Source organism: Marmota monax, unplaced genomic scaffold, assembly GCF_021218885.2.
Source record: "Marmota monax isolate L192 unplaced genomic scaffold, Marmota_monax_Labrador192_F-V1.1 WCK01_AAM20220418_F8-fsc00670, whole genome shotgun sequence".
In the NCBI taxonomy this organism is placed as follows: domain Eukaryota; kingdom Metazoa; phylum Chordata; class Mammalia; order Rodentia; family Sciuridae; genus Marmota; species Marmota monax.
Window position 1 is genome coordinate 166,414 of NW_026692930.1, and position 17,889 is coordinate 184,302.

Genomic DNA, 17,889 nt, shown 5'->3' on the forward strand with positions numbered 1-17,889 from the left:
CAACAAGGCCATGGAGAGAAGCAGGGGCTGAAGTCTCAATGGAGGGATTCCCTGGAGATTTCTCAGATGCCATCATCTATCAACCATCATCCCTCACCAAGATCAAAACAGAACAATGAGGAAAATTTTGAAGAGGAAGAAAGAAATGACTATTTAAATTCGAGCAGTGGAGATGAAGACACAAATGGTGGATTTTGAGTGTTTAGATTGTTCTTAACTTTAATAATTATTTTCAGAAAATAATGGTGATATTTCCAACTGCTGCACCGCTGTTGTCTTTTTACTACTAATTTTTTTGCATGAATATCCAGAACAGTGTTCAGCAAAAACACTGATATGACTTTATTCTGATTTTCAAGATAACTATTACTAAATTTTTAATTATGAATATCATGCTGATATACACTTTAAAATAAATTATGACATATGAAGGACATGTCTAAAGTTTTATTATTAATCAGTTTGAATATATAGTGTTTACTCACTTGTCAAATACCCTTTCTCAGAGAGTGACTTTTCTTTATGTAATAGGCAAGATTTTCCAAATACAAAACAAAACAAAAGAACCTACAGACAGAGAGATTGCTTAATTATGAGGACCTGGTTCACACAGTCATGGAGGTTGAGAAATCACCTGATCTCCTCTAGGCAAGCTAGAAGCTCTGGAAAGCTGTTATTATAATTCAGTCCAATCTGAAGACCTGAAATGCCGCAGTCTGGCTGGGCACAAATGCCGCAGTCTGGCTGGACACACAATCACGAGCCACCACACAGCTTGTAGATTCAAACAGCAACTCTTTATTCCCGAACTCACACCAGCCGTCTACAATCACGTTCTGGGGAAATCCACGTTCTCTGCCCAAATCCACGTTCTCTGTCCAAATCCACGTTCTCTGCCCAAATTCACCTTCTCTCCCAAATTCACCTCCACTGGGCTTCTATCTCCAAAATATACTGTCTGAATCCCGTGAGAACTCAAGGGGAACTCAGGCAGCAGGATACGCCCTATTCCCAGCAGGAATAATCTTAAACCTTAAACCTGGAACCTAAACTGGGAACGACCTAAACAAGATTATCTTAAAACCAGGAACACCCTAATCTGCCTTGGTCCTTGAGCAAGGTCACTTACATTCAATGTCACTGCAACATGTCAGCAACATGGGGTACGCTGGCAAGGAAATTGTCATACCTACTTGGCTAATGGCTCCCAGCATCTCCCCCCTTCTGATTAATTAAACAACAAGCAATGTGGCTTAAGGACCGTGCCTGGTAGGTTGTCCAATTCAACATATGGTTCTTACCCGTCATCGGAAAACTGACCTTTAGGCGTCACTGAAAACCAGTGGAGCCAGTAGTATAAATCACAGTCCAAGGTGGAGAGAAATAGATGTCTTAGCTCAGGCAGCTTGGCAGGAAATGATAAAACCTTCCATCATTTGCTTTTTGGTCTATGTAGTACCTCAGTGATGTGGATGATGTTCACACATTTGGGGTAGGGAAACTCCTCTACTAACTCCATTGATTCAAGTTGAAACATAAAACTGTCACACTTAGTATTATTAGTTAAGAAATTGAGTTTTGACATGCCTACTGTTAGCTCTTTGTTACATTCTAGAAATGAACCCCCTTAATTTTAAAATTATGAGTACAGTTTATGCAATTATTTCACCTTTCTTATGTTGGTAATATTATATTTTGACACTTCTTATGACTATTAAGCTTGACACCTCTTATTTTTTACATTTTATAATCTAGATTGGTATTGATCCCCACCCCCAGTAATAAGGTTCAAGGCGTATGAAAAATCTGACACATACTAAATATTTACCTAAATCCCAAAGATGTCTCTCACTCTCTACCCTAGAAAATTAAAAGAAAATGTAAAAGAAGAAAGGGAGAAAATTCTCTCACCAGGTGTTCCATACTCAGAGTCTGACTACCTCTTTTACTTTGTAGGAAGTGGGATAAAGAACTGAATGACAAATATACATGGGTTCCCCTTAATGTTCACAACACTTAAAATACCAGAGGAGGGGCAAGTTCTCCTTCTTCCAGTGATGATTGAGCTAAGTCTTAAGGAACTAATAAAATCAAGAGGATAAAGAGAATACAGAGTTATTTTGGCTCATAAAAGTTCTTCTTTGGCAATGATACCACACACACACACACACACACACACACACACACACACAGTCCACATCCTTTCAATTCTACATTTAGTATTATCTCCTCTCCTCTTCTCCATCATCACAGTGAATGTGACCTGCTCTCTCAATACGCAATCATAAAATGGACCCCAGGAAGGGAATCATAATGCTGACAAACTGTAGTAAAATTTATTCTCCTTTTTCTAAATGTTCTTTAATATCCACTTAAACAGCTGAGGGCACAAGCAGAAAGAAAACTTTATTGATTTTTCACGTTGAAAGAAATGAGGATTCTGAATGTTATCTGCATTACAAACCAATTTTCCCATTATCTCTTCTTTTGCATGAACACTGTGGTTCCTACATCATTTTCAAATGGTCATAAAGACAGGTACAAGATAGATCTAACTCCTGGTGCTATTTGCAACCACATATACTTAAAATGTAAGGAGATAAACACCCTTAACACATTAAACCCACTAAGTTAAACAAAACATCTCAAGATATGTACACAGGGTAGAGGTAAAGGCTTTAATACAGCATAGCAGTCCATTCCATGTGTTTAAGAGATTAAATAAAAATTATTGCTCTCTCAAATATTGTACTGCTTAGTTTTCACAAAAATCAAGTTTTTACTGAGTTTTCTGATGTACAATAAAATGTACTAACTTAAAAATATCTATGCTTAAGCTATCATCTGTAAGTTTTTTTTTTTTGTTTTGTTTTGTTTTGTGGCCTTTGTGCAAACTGAAAACTGTGTGTTTTTAATCCCTAGAAATGTTATGTAGTATGTATATTTTAAATGTATGTATTAGGAATAAATGAAACCATATTTTGGTGACTCATAGTGCATGTATTAAATGAAAAAAAAATGTCTACCAAAATGCATTTTTCACTGGGAAAAATAAACCTTGGGTCTATGGAAAGTAAACATTAACTTTTGTAGATTTCAGTGTAGGACAGTCTATCACAAACATATTTGCCACTTTTCCCTCAGAACTGCTTAACTTTCAAATTATAAAATTCAAATGTTAAGAATTTTAAAAATCTTTTTAAGTGTGATTTTATTATTTCAACATTTGTTTTTCATTCCACATGATTTTCAAGCAAGCCCAGAGCACTTAAAGCTGTGACTAGTCATTGTGAATTTAGATAGCAACATCTGCAACAACTGTGGTGGAAGAGTTTGCTGTTAACACATTCAGCAAGTGAGGTGGCTGTTCACACACAACAAGTACATTTGTCAGATGGTCCACGGCTTTCTCAAGTTTGCCTTGAGCTAGTGACTCTTTACCAAGCTGTATTTCTTCAAGGAAGAATTTCTGAACAGCTTCAGCATCTTTAAGATGCTGTAACTTGGAAAACGCACTCTCCTGGGCAAACTTCTGATTTTCTCTTTGTTCCACAAGTGTGCTCTTGAAGTTGCTGTTGCTCCACCTCTTGTAATTGAAGTAAATGCTATAGCAGATGATGATTCCCACATACCTTTATGGTCACTGCACTGCTTGGGCTGACCTCTTCCTCAGATGCAGAGAGTGCCACTGCCCTCCCTGCTGACTGGTTGGTGGCTATGTGAAGAGAGAGTGAAATTTTAGTAAATTTTCTTTATGGTAAAGTTTATGTACTGATTGCTTTTCACTCATCAGGCTTTGCTCTGCTTTAAGTACTACAATCTGTAGTTTCCTGATATGCATTCTTAGTCACCTTTGCTGCTTTCTCTTTCATTCAGTTCTGTGTATTTTCTTAGTCCTTAACTGACTGTATCTGGTGCTTTGATGTATCATTATTACATTAAGTCCAAAATAATATCAAGATGTGTCAAAAACTCAGAATTCATCTTACTTCTAAATCCTGATAATTTTTTTTTAGCATGTTGTGTTTTTCCTTGTAAATTATTCACCCAAGAGCCCACATTTTTTCCCTTCGTATTTAGTGTATTTCTCTTGCTTTTCTCCATCAATCAAATGCGATGCCCAGGAAGAATGCTATTGGACTGCCAGCCTCTGATAGATTTAGTAAATTTTCTTTATACTTAAACTTTCTTTAGGCTTTGTTTGTTGTTACACAAAAACGATGTAGAGATGATAGACTAGTGGAGGAGAAAATAGAAGTTGCCAACTGATGGCCTCCATTTTCTCAAAAGAAATTAGATTTTTTTTTAGACAAAGGTCTTTGAAATATTCTTCTTGTATATAATTGCATATTTATATTATGCATTTTACATAGTGAAAACGCTTCATACCATTTTTATTAAAACAAAAATTTATCAAATATTGTTTTGAATTTTTATCTAATAAAGAAAGATGGAAATAATGCACAAGGCTTTAGGAACTCAAAAAATACTTGTATTTTTTATAGAGTCTTGTAGGCAGTTTCAGCAGTATGATGTATATAAATATATGCTTTTGCTTTCTTAACACGCTTTGGGAATTGAGACTATTCTATAAAAATTCCAGATGGGTAAAATGTTGAATTTATTTGAAAAAAAGATGTTGGGCTGTGGATGTGGCTCAAGTGGTCATACGCTCGCCTGGCATGCGCAGGGTGCTGTGTTCGTTCCACAGCACCACATACAAGTAAAATAAAGATGTTGTGTCCACCAAAAACTAAAAAATAAATATTAGAAAATTCTCTCTCTCTCTTAAAAAAAAAAAAGCTGTTGCAGATTATGTCCATTATTTCCATTCTGGACACAAAATTTGAAAATTCAAAATTAAAGAGCTTTTGTTGGGGATATAACTCAATAGTTTAGCACCTGCTTAGCATGTATGAGGTTTTAGATTTGTAACATGCACTGGAAAAATAAATATAAAAAATCTGATTTTCATTCATATGTATTCATTTTCTGACTGCTTTACTCCTCTCTGCTGAAGCTGTACCTCAAGGCCTCATGCCTGCAAGGCAGGCACTCTATCACTGAGCTGCACCCTCAGAAAAAGACCTGACTCTTTTTCTTTTTCTTTTTTGAGTATATAGAAGATCTTTAATGGTTTTATCACATACATACAAAAGAGAAACAATCATGCTAGGGTGTTCTCCATGTTAAACAGCATTTCTTAAAAAAAGCCAAATCATATGTAATAAGTGAAAATATTGATATTCTTGTGCTGTGAAGTTGGGGGTGGGGTATGTGCTATTTGTATTTTCAATTAACAGAGAAGTTCACCATGGTTGTGAGCACAGATTATGAAACTTATTTATTTTGTGTGTGTGTGTGGGGGGGGTGGGGGGTTACTGGTGATTGAACCCATTATTATGCATATGAGGAAAACCTTTAAATTTGGAACATTTCATAAGTCACATTTGCCACCAGATGGGACTAAGGCTGATAGCACAGGTTAGAAAATTAGATGTACGACTTCAACTGGAGCTCTGTGTGGCTAAATTCACATGGACAATGTTGAATAAAAGTGGTACAAGAGTCCATTTGTGTATAATGGGTTAAACATTCTGTCCTAGAAAATATTTTAAATTTTCTCCATTTAGAATGATGTTGACCTTGGGTTTAGCATATATAGCTTTTATAATCTTGTGTTATATTTTACTACTAGTTTTTCTAGAGTTTTGAACATGAAGGGTTATGCCGCAGTCTGGCTAGGCACAAAATCACGAGCCACTCAAGCAGGAACAAACTTTATTTTTTGAAACTGCCACCAATGTTCTGTACGCCCCCAGGAAGATCGCTGATCCACCCACGTGCCCTTCTCCTGGAACCCCCAGAGGAAGTGCCTCCCCCGGAACTCCCTCCTACTGTACTTCCCCAACCAATGGGAACTCTCCAGGAGTCCCATAACAGGCCGAGGTGAACAGCAGGAGTCCAATATCCATATGAATGCAAATCTTAACATTATCATATCATCTCAATGGCTAGCTGGCATCACCTTTCAACCAAAAATGCCATGCATCATATACTTGGATGACTCTTAGCATCTCCCCCCTTCTGTTTAATTAAGCAACAAGCAATGTGGCTAGGGACCGTGCCTGTTAGGTTTGTCCAACTCAACATATGGTTCTTACCCGACATCGGAAAACTGACCTCTAGGCATCAGCCTCCTGTCTTAGGTTGATACCACTGCAATTGGATCATACCCGTCACTGACTACCATTCCAGCATATAGCTATACTTGTGGATAGGCCTATGCAGCAGTGGGGGGGGGTGAGGTTCTTTGCCTCACCTCTGTTGGCCCCCAAATTTGGCCTTGGTGCCGGTGGGGGGGTGAGGTTTTTTGCCTCACCTCTGTTGGCCCCCAAAATTAGACCATCACTAGTAGAAGGGAGGAGGATACAGAAATGCCATGACACCAAGTCAATTGATGGCTTCTAGGAAAAATTACATCACTGGTGACACATCAGCAAAGATACGCTAGCACTACCATAATTTGCTGCATCAACAGATAGATCACAATGGATACAAGTGATACATAGTCCAGGCAAGTTCTGTAAGCAGTTCAAAGCGGAGGAATCTATCAATATGTCCATATCCTCCCAAAATAAATCAACTCATTGATTGAGCATTACTTGTTGAGTTATTGATCATTGATGTATCAGTTTATACAGTTTGTTGTGATAACTCTCGAAGAAGTTGTAGTTTGGTTTCATCTTTGTCTTCACCGGCACTGGGATGAAAATAGGAATTTTGACAATGATGCTAAAAAATATATGTAACATTTCAACAGGTACTAAGAAAACAATTTTTAGAACAATTTACATTATCCTGAACAGAATTATTAAATATAATGAAAAGGAAAGGTGAAAGTAAACAAACAGATCTGTTAACCTCCTATTTGTTCATATATTAAAACAATCCTCAACAGCTGTTTACCCAAATTAAATTAAACTATTAAAATCACGTGAATAATAAAAAAAATTCGGATCCATATTCATGAGCGCTCCTCATATATGATATATGGACATACGCACATACAGACATACAACACAAAACAGAAGTGTGCACACGTAACATACAACACATAAGACAATAGTAAAGGCCTTGTAGCTTTACCTAGGTGAAATCTCCATTGCAATGTTTAAAAACTCCACAGTCAAAAAATAAAACTGATCAGAAAAACATTAACCTAGGTCTGTATGAGCTCAAAAATAAAATAGAAATTTATGATGTGGGAAAAAGCAATGATAAAATAGATATTGAAAAAAAGCATCCTGGTTAATCACTGTCGCAGATGTAAGAATAGCCAAGCTGGAGTTCTGGATATCAGCTGTTATGGATTTGAGTCAAATCATCTTCCTTTTGGTCTGTAGAAATTGTTTTGGTTAATCTCTCTGGAATCCAAATCAGACAAACAGAGCCCCGACTCCAGACTATCACTGGGTCAGGACCTTTCCATTGTCCTGTTAGAATATCCTTCCAAAGTACCTTAGGCTTATGTACATTTTTTGGATACAAATGTGTTTCCGCAGCACTAAGCCCTGATGAATCCAAATTTTAAAAGTTTAGAGTAAAAAGGGTTATTTTAAGTTTATCTTTGGGGGCCTTTCCAATTCCCTCCTTTTGATTTAATAAGTACATTTTAATAGTTTGATGAGCTCTTTCAACTATGCCTTGTCCTTGTGGATTGTATGGAATTCCTGTTATGTGAGTAATGCCAAATGATGAGCAAGATTGTTTAAAAGAGGTAGAAGCATAACCAGGGCCATTATCTGTTTTTAACTGTTTTGGAACACCCACAGTGGCAAAATTTTGTAAACAATGAGCTATAACATCTTTAGATTTTTCTCCAGCATGAAGGGAGCCCATCAAAAATCTGGGAGAAGTATCAACTGTAACATGCAAAAATTTTAATTTTCCAAATTCTAGCAAGTGTGTGACGTCCATCTGCCAAATATGGTTAGGTATCAGTCCTCTAGGATTGGCTCCAAGATTAACTTGTGGTAAAAATGTCACACAATTTTGACATTGTTTTATTATATGTCGGGCTTGTTCTTTAGTTATTTTAAAATGCTTTTGTAAAGTATTAGCATTGACATGGAACCTTTTATGAAAATTTATAGCTTCTTCTATTGTGGAGAAAATATGTATGTCATGTGTAGATTTATCTGCTAATTCATTGCCCAAACTAAGGGCTCCAGGCAATCCTGTATGTGCCCTGATATGTCCTATAAAGAATGGATCTTTTTTGGACCAGATTAGACTTTGTATAGTGGAAAACAAAGAGAAAACAGTAGAAGAAGGGGAAATCCTACCAGCATCTTCAAGGGATACTATAGCATTAACTACATACTATCAGAAAATAAATTAAATACAGAATCTTTAAACATCATAAAAACTTGTAATACTGCATTAAGCTCAACCTTTTGAGCTGATTGTTTGCGTACTAAAAATGTAAAAGTTTGATCAGTGGTGACTACCACTGCTGTACCATTATTTGACCCATCAGTGAATATATTTGGAGCATTCATGATAGGGGTTTTTCTTGTCATCTTTGGAAAAAACTACAGGATGCTTAGACCAAAAAGACAACAAAGGATTAGATGGTAAGTGATTATCAAACAAAACATTATATTTACACATGATTATTGCCCAAGTATTTAACTCATTAGCTAACTCATCAATTTGATCCATAGTATATGGAGTAATAATTTTGTTGGGAGAAATCCCAAACACTCCCTTTGCTGCTTTTAGTCCTTTGAGTATTAATTGCCCTACAGCCTCAGGATATCTAGTAAGAATAGTGTTAGGAGAATAAGATAAATGTATCCACAATAATGGACTGTCTTGCCAAAATACTCCTGTAGGAATATTTTTTTGGCAGTACATTAAATAATAAAGGCATACTTATATCAATTCTATCCAAATGCATATTTTCCATATATGTTTCAATGATTTTTAATGCCTTTCTTGATTCAGGCGTCAACATGTGGGGTGAATTTGGATCTGATGGACCTTTTAGGATATCAAATAAAGGTCCCAACTCTCCTGTTGGTATGCGTAGACAAGGCCTTATCCAATTTATGTCTCCCAATAACTTTTGAAAGTCGTTAAGTGATTTGAGTTGATCTACTCGTATTTGAATTTTTGGTGGACGGACCATGGTTGAGGATAATAGAACTCCTAAATAATTAATTGGAAGATTTAATTGTACTTTATCTATTGCTATCTCTGGATTATAATTTTTTTAATAAATTTGTAAGTGTGGCATAATATTCTAGCAATGTGTTTTTATCTTTATGTGCCAATAACATATCATCCATATAGCGAAATATTTGTAGTTCAGGATTTTGATTTCTAAGTGGCTGGATTGCTTTGTTAACATAAATTTGACACATACTTGGACTATCAGCCATCCCTTGAGGGAATACTTTCCATTCATATCTCTGATCAGGTCCTTCATGATTTGGTGCAGGGATAGTAATTGCAAAATGTGGACTATCCTCGGGATGAATTGAAATTGAAAAAAAAAAACAATCTTTAATATCTACAGCTAAAACATACCAGGTTTTTGGTAAAGCAGACAATTGGGGAATCCCTGATTGAGCAGGTCCCATAATAACCATCTCATTATTAATGGCTCTTAAATCTTGCAATAATCTCCATTTACCAGATTTCTTTGTAATGACAAAAATGGGAGTATTATGGGGAGATATGGAAGGTTGTATATGTCCCTCCACTAATTGTTGTTTGACCAGGTCATGGGCTACTTGTATCTTTTCTTTAATCAGGGGCCACTGAGGAACCCACACTGGTCTTTCTGATTTCCAAGTAATTTTGATCGTCTCAGTGGCCCTTTCTGAAAACCCAATCCATGTCTATTTATTTCTTGATCTATTTGAATTGGTGCTGTAATACCTTGTTCTTGTTCTCTTAATCTTTTTTCTTTCCTAAAGCCTTGTCTAGTCCTAGTAGTGGGCACGTTAGGATTGATGCTCTTTGTTAATGTCAAACTTAATTGATCTAGGACATCTCGTCCCCATAAATTTATAGGAAGATGATCCAATACATAGGGCTGTATAGTTCCTTCACATTCTTCAGGATCCTTCCAATCTAATACCATTGCACTTCTATGGGGATTAGTTGCCACTCCTAGGCCTCGAAGCATCTAAGTGGCTTGTTGTAATGGCCAATGTTTTGGCCATTCTTGACGAGATATGATGCTAAGGTCAGCACCTGGGTCCAGTAGCCCATTAAAGTCATGTCCTTGAACATTTAGTTTTAGCATGGGGCAAGAATCTAAATTTAAAGACAGCATAGCTCAATCTACACCTGTGGAGCCTAATCCCTTGGAACCTCTTTCTACAGTACGACTGGAAAATTTATCATGCAGGCTGGGTATTATTAATAATTGTGCTATTCTATCTCCTGGTGAAATTACTGATATACCTCTTGGAGAACTAGTTTTAATTTTTATTTCACCCTCAAAATCGGGATCAATTACCCCAGGACTTATCATAAGTCCTTTTAGTGTTGAAGAACTGTGTCCCAATAATAAGCCTACTGTTCCTTGGGGAAGAGGTCCTTTTACTCCTCTGGGGATGATTTGAACTCCCATCTCTGGAGTTAGTACTGCTCTGGCAGAGGCACAGATGTCCAACCCTGCACTACCTCTAGTTTGTCTGATGAGGGATTTAATGGATAATGCGTCCTGGGCACTACCTTGATGGTGCTGCTGGGTTCCTCCATTGCCCCGTATAGTTGTGGTTTTGGGCCCCGGAGCATTGGGCCCTCCAGTCCGTTTTTGGGCAATGGAGCCTGATGCCTTTCTCCACGATATTGTGGGTAAACACTTGGTCCTTGTCTGTTTTTTGATAATGGAATACCCTCTATGGTGGTTTGAGAATGGCATTCATTAGCCCAATGTTTCCCTCTACGGCATCGTGGGCAAATACCCGGTATTCTATTCCTTTGATACCTAGCTTTGTTAAACCCTCCTCCTATGGGGCAATTCCTTTTAAAATGTCCTGTTTGATCACAATTATAGCATGTTTTTGGCCTGGCATCTGAAGCCTGTTGTACTGCTGCTAAGACTTGCCCTTGTTCATTAATGTCTCTACATAATTTAATATATGTGTTTAAATCTTCATGTCTCCATGGTCTAATGACCTCTCTGCAGCAACGATTTGCTTGGTCATAAGCCAGTTTTTTTTTTTATAAATGGCATTGCCTCTTCTGTATCTCCAAATATTCTAGAAGCTGTTTGAATAAGCCTATCTACAAATTCAGCGTAAGGTTCATTAGTTCCTTGTATTACCTTAGATAATTGTCCTTGTAAATCTCCATGCCCCTGTAAAGTTTTCCATGCCCCAACCGCATCTACAGCAATTTGTGCGTATACGCCAGGATCATATTCAATTTGTTGCCGTTGACCCTCATAAGGTCCTTTTCCTAATAACATATCTAGATTTCTTTGAGGGTAACCAGCTGCTGCATTTCGCCTAGCTGTCTCCATGCAAAATTCCTCATTGGCAACCTTCCATAACAAATACTGTCCTCCATTTAGCACAGATCAACACATGTTAGCCCAATCTGCTGGCGTCATGTCTAAGTTGGTAATGGATTCGACCATGCTCACAGTGAAGGGTGCTTGTGGCCCATAGGTTGTTACAGCCTCCTTTAATTGCTTCACTGTTTTGAAATCTAGAGCACAGTGAATTTGTTGCCCTTCTGCCTGCTCAAGTACAGGGCATGCTAATATTTGGGGTCCTGCCTCAGGATTCCGTCCATCAACTACGGAAGTTGAATGTTGAGGGCCTCTCAGCTGTAGATGGAGCTGTTGGTTGAATTACGCCCTCTGGTGATAGAATGGAGTTAGTAGCAGCCTCCTCTTGTAATTCCCCACCTGATGGTTGTTTTTCCTCTAAGCTTTCTTTCTTCAAATTTTCCTCTGTCTGACTAGCTCGACCTTCACAATTTTGAGGAATACTACATAGGTCTTTTGTAAAATGATCTCCAGTTTTGGTTTCCAGCTATTTTTCTCATACATAGACTAGAGATATATTTTTAGAAAGAAAGAACACACACAAAAACTTCTTTCCTCATTATATGATATTAAAATATGTGATATCCGCATAGTCTGTGTATTAAAATAAGTTCATTGGTTTTAACAAATGTATCATTCTGACTAGGGATTTTTGAAACCAGTGAAGCTACACACTTGTATTTAGAAAGAGGGGGCAGTTAATACATGTAATTTTTTTTTTTTTTTTAATTTCCTCTCAGTTTTGCTGTTAACATAAAACTCCTTTAAAATAGTTTAGGAAATATAAGGGAAAGAGGAAGGTCCAAGTTTACTGGTTTCAGTGAAAAATGAGTCCTTGTCCTGAGTGTGAGAAAGAACTTCATTTGTTTTATTTCCCAAGGAAAAATGAATTAAATTTTCTTAGATCAATAGAAAGATGAAAACATCAAAATAATGTTTATTGCAGAGAATGATATAAAAATCCATCCTAAAAATGTCATTCAGCTTAAATCATAAAATTATGCAATCTTAAATCTGACAAATTCACAAAACATGTAAGCAGTCACGGCATGTAGTGCATCTGGAACACATAGTTTGCCAATCATTATATGTTCCACAAAAGATGGCCATCATTAAAAGAAAAAAAAAAAATTGAGTCAACACAATTTGGTAATTTACACTGTCTTTATATTTAAAAAGAAAGTTATATTCAATAAAATGCCATTTTTATTTTTTCATTGGGTATTATACCCAGGGGTATTCTACCAAAGAACTACATTCCCAGCCCTGTTCTTCTTCTTCTTCTTCTTAATTTTTTTGTGACAGGGTCTTGCTAAGTTGCCCAGGCTGGCCTCAAACTTGAAGTCCTTCTACATCAGACTCCCAAATTAACCAAATTGTGTGAATTAATAGGCATGTGCCACCATGTCTGGATCAAGTACAAATTACTTAAAAAGCACTAGAGTACAGTATTGTAAACTTCAACTAGGAAGGGCTTCCTGAAATGTAAATTCCCCAGGCATAGAGTTCCTGACTTATCCCTGTTCACTTGTGGCCAGTGTGAACAAAAGGCCTGACTGGGAAATTCAAAGAGCCAGAAGGGTACCGCCATATAAGAGAACTCTTGGCAACGTTCACAAAACTCACACTTTCACTCTCAAAATCAAGAAACACACCAACCCGGCCCTGAGGCTTCTCTATATAGTGAGAAAGCATTGGGGAGGTTGTCAAGAGACTATGGTCATCATCTTCCTTCACAAAAAGGAGAAGAAACACGTCTTCGGATTCAATCACTGTGCCATTCCTTCTTATCCAGGAATCCTTACAGACTCCTACAGCCCAGTCCAAAGGGTCCTTCATATCTAATTCCCAGTACAGTTTCCCAGAGTTGAAAGTCTCTGTTCCCCATGCAGCAAAATATTTAATTCCATCAGAATTCAAAGATAAGTCTGGAAGGACGTGCCCAAATCTCAAACTTCTCACATCATCAAATAGCTTGAGGTTATCACTGGACACTGTATTTTCAAAGGATATCTCCACTGTAGAATGAAGAGAATATTCAAATCAAAACCAACTTTTAAATTGCTGTTAGATGAGAAGGTCTACCTGAGACATAATGTGGGGGGGAGGGGGGCAGAAGAAGAGGGGTAATTGTGGCTGAAGTGCATTGCACTCACAGGTTTCTAGAATACTGCAGAAGAAAAAATAGTCCAATCACAATGAAACCACTGATAAATATAAGGACACTGTAATAAAAGGGTGGGCAAGTCTACTTCCAGCTTGTTACTTTTCATTTCATCTGATAAATTGGAGGTCTGCATTACCATTCAATCCAAAGAAATAATTCCTTGCTATGGTTCCTATCTAGTTCTACCATGGAAATCTAAAAACTGCTTCATCATATACCAACTTGTCTTTTTTTGGATGCTTGTGAAATATTGCTCTGTGCATTCAGTTATTTTATGTTTGTTCATACATGCTATTATATTAAATTTAATGCATTTTGTATATTGTGTGTATATTATATATATACATATGTATATTTTTAATAAAATACATATCACACATTCAATTTCTAAGACATTTTAAGGGTAATGTTTATATAACCTTCATCACTCAGTGCACTTAATTTAAAAATGGAACATACTGAACTAATTTATAATTGTCTTATTGATTGAAATGGTTTTGTATGTATAGCCCAAATCACATTTATTAGTTTACCAGTTGTCACTTATTTTTTTCCTTATTTAATCATGGTGATCAGATTACTAAATATAATTATAAATACCAACTGGCAGACCATTCCCTTTGGGTAAATTAAAGGTTAATAAATGGAAAGGTTTCCCATAGAAAATCATTATTGAAAGTCATTACACTATGCTCCCATCACTGGGCTGACACTCACCTTGGAAACACTTGAGCCTGTCTATCAGTCCAGTGATGGTCTGGGCAGGAAGTGCTGGCTTTATAGGCTGAGGCAAGTGCAGCTGCACTGATTCACTCCTGAAAGTAGGAAGAGGACATGAATCTTCTGGTGACAAACATGACATCAGAGTTTTTAAGGAACTAAACAACAATTCTGCTGAAACTGTTTCTTGAAACCTTTTTCTCATGAATGTACCTCTGTGAACATGAGAGGGGACTGTTTCTAGGAAACTTTCCTACTTAATTTGCCAGTTAACAACCCATTTCTCAGAGGTACCCATGTCTCTCATTAGCTAACTAGGAAAAACTGTCCCGTGCACCTCAGTGTTTCTGATTTACAATGTCAAATCATACATGGTTGCATTTATGAACATCAACACTCAGCCCAGGATGACATATATCCCTCGACCAACAGGGGAAATAGAGGCTGACTTCTCATAAAGGGGAAGAGGAAATCATATTCAAACAAACACATGAACACACAGTTGATTACTCTCTACATAAACTATGCCTTCACTTTGTTAGAAACAACTTAAACACTTTCATAGCTCTCCATGGTATCCCAGTTTACACTAAAGTCAAAATTTACCTTGCCAATAGGTCTCCCAAGTCCTGCAAAGAAAACAAAAAAAGGGCTTATTTTTTTTAAGAAACTGAATAATATTTTGTTTTTGGAAAGATCATGTAGCATCAAATATCATCACATCAATGCTTCTTATGAATTCATTTTCATCTCTCAGGACAGTACCAGTAAAGCATATTTAAAGATTCTGAATTTGTGATTAAATCAGAATCCAGAGGGTCTAAAAAGTGTGAGAATGAAGGATATCAGTACACAGTGTTTACTGTCCCCAATTCCATAACTTTTAAACAGAAGAAAGCGAACACAAGCTTTTCCAAGATGTCTGCATATTGTCAAATGGCAGGCAAAAAATGAAATGTTCATGAATAAATTGTTATTTTTCTGGATCTTACAGAAGCAAGATACAACAGAAAAAATAAAAAAAAAATTCTAGGATAGCTACTCACAAAGTTTCATAAATCTTGCTTATTTATAGTCAGGATAGAAGGTAAACTTTAAGTGGATTATATCCAAAGAGGAAAGAACCCCATAATTGATGCAGGAAATATAAAAAACTACCAAATAATGTGGTCAAAATGAGAACACCAAATCATATAAAATACTTTCATGCACAACTCAGTTCTTACCTGGAGCAGCTCCACATATGTTTTATGGGACATTTTCACCAGCTCCTCATATATTTCTCTTAAGTCTTTCTTCTTTTGAACCATATTGGCTTCACTTTTTTTAAGTTCCTCTAAAATTCTTTTGCTTTCCTTTCTAAGAATGTCTAGATGTCGATTTTCCTCCTCATGAAGAACTGGATGTATTTTCCTGTACTCAGCCCTGATCAGCTCTTCCCTGAGATACACATAGTACTGTAGGGATAGATTGTCTAGATCACAATTCCAGTATGATTTTATCCTCCTCCACCTAAACCTCTCTCTTTGACCATTGGCTTTTTACCAGTATGTTACATATGCCACAATTTTATATGCATCCACATTTCAGAAATTAGAAATTCGCTCTTCTTTTATCTTCATTCTTTCCCTAGTTTTTATAACAATGGCAAGGAACCAAACCCATGCTTCCCTCCAACCACTTTTATCTGCTTCATGAATGCCTGAAATATCTTAAGAAAAGGTTTTGATTGACAATTTATCCTTGAAATATAAATTTCTACATGCAAGCCATTAGAATTTAGAGCTGTCACTTAAATCACTATGTGCAATATTCTGATCTCTGGTTAGAAAATTAATTTTCATCTCAAACCTCCCTATGACACTGCCTGGTCATTTGTTGGATCAAGAAATTCAAATTTCACTTTTAGGATTCCAAGCCACACGAAATGATGTACCTAATATCCTTACACCATGGTGCTATAGTGAATAATGGGTGGATTTCTAGTATGTCTGTTTCAAGCTGAGTCTCAAGGAAATAGACTCATACTTACGATCCATGGACTGATTATTTTGTTCTCTTCATTTATATTTCTTTGATTTACTTGGATCTTTTCCCATAATGATCTTATTTGCTTTAGGAGCTTCTCCTGTAAAAGAAATATAAACTCAAACAATAGAGAAGCAAGCACATTTGGTTTCAATCTCACAATGATAGAGAGAATCACAAATAAGTAAGAGATAAGTACTTTAGTGAGAAAAAAAATCATTGCTTTCCTTTTGCTATTGATGATTGTGAATTTTAGGAGATTTCAGACTGCAAAAGTGCATAATGTAGCCATGTGCCTAGGGATAGTGATAAAGATGAATAGTTTTTAGATAGTGTGGCAATTGGCTTCAGAATTTTGTTTTCTGATGCTCTACCCTGCTAATTCCCCAAAGCCTTTTATCTTATTTATTCCGTAGTGTTAGTAAATACTCATGCTGTATACAAATGTATTGCATTTGTCATTTTGGTAGCCAGTAACACTTTTCAAAATGAGCAGTTTCTAATGCCTTAACCATGAAAATTAAAATTAAAGTGACCAACCCCTTTATCACTACCTCTGTGGAATCAAGCTCCACCAAGGCAGGCATGCTTGCATATTTTATTTATTGCTTACATCTTTGGTTTTTAGCTTCTTCCTTGATGCTTATAAAATTACTGAGCATACAGAAAAGAGTAGGGCAATCATCATCATCCAGATCCTCAGCTCTTTTGTAATCTTTTAGCTCCACTGCTCAGCTTTCACAGTGTTTTATTGGTGTCACTTACCTGGTATTCCTCAGCAGCCCTTTCCACTGAAGGGTGGTTGTGAGCCCTGTGCTCCTGAGGGTTGCAGCAGAGCCAACAGAGCAGGTTCTTGTTCTCCTCGCAGAAAATCTTCTTTGTCTGCTGGTGGGTCACACATATATTTTTCTCAGAGTTCAGGAATTGCCTGAGATGAGCCTGCCTTGCGATAGATGTAAGATTCTTCAGAAGAATATTATTTTTGACATCTCCCTGCTGTGATGGCTCCCTGCACACAGGGCAACAGGTAAGAATTTGGGCTTGTCCCCAGGGAACAAAGAAACAGGGCCAACAAAAGCTGTGCCCACAGCCTATGGTGACTGGGTATATAAGGTACTTCAGGCAGACAGAGCAAGTGAGTTCTTTCTGGAACACTTGTGGTATTTCTGTATCCATTATTCTGAGGGAAGAAAACCATAAGGATTTAATCATCTACCCTTAAAGAGATAAATACCTGAACCAATTTTTACTCATATTCTCATTGAATAGCACACTACTGTCCAGGGAATAATAAACTTGCTTTTGTACATGACAAAACAGAACAAACTGAGTAAATAAAGAATGCAAATAAATCAAATATTTAAGTGAGTAGCTCTCTATACAAGTCTGAACTATT

General features: G+C 36.8%; 1 protein-coding gene across 1 annotated transcript; it reads right to left on the minus strand.

The window, feature by feature from the left end:
- Positions 1–12,871: 12,871 nt before the first annotated feature.
- LOC124097587 (tripartite motif-containing protein 43-like) lies at positions 12,872–17,669 on the minus strand. The gene is made up of 6 exons (XM_046452066.2): positions 17,259–17,669; positions 16,498–16,593; positions 15,692–15,922; positions 15,072–15,094; positions 14,463–14,560; positions 12,872–13,596 (listed from the first exon to the last, which is right to left on the minus strand). Exons 1-6 carry the CDS (start codon positions 17,667–17,669, stop codon positions 13,103–13,105), a joined length of 1,353 nt encoding a protein of 450 aa, XP_046308022.1. The 3' UTR covers positions 12,872–13,102.
- Between the last annotated feature and the right edge of the window lie 220 nt (positions 17,670–17,889).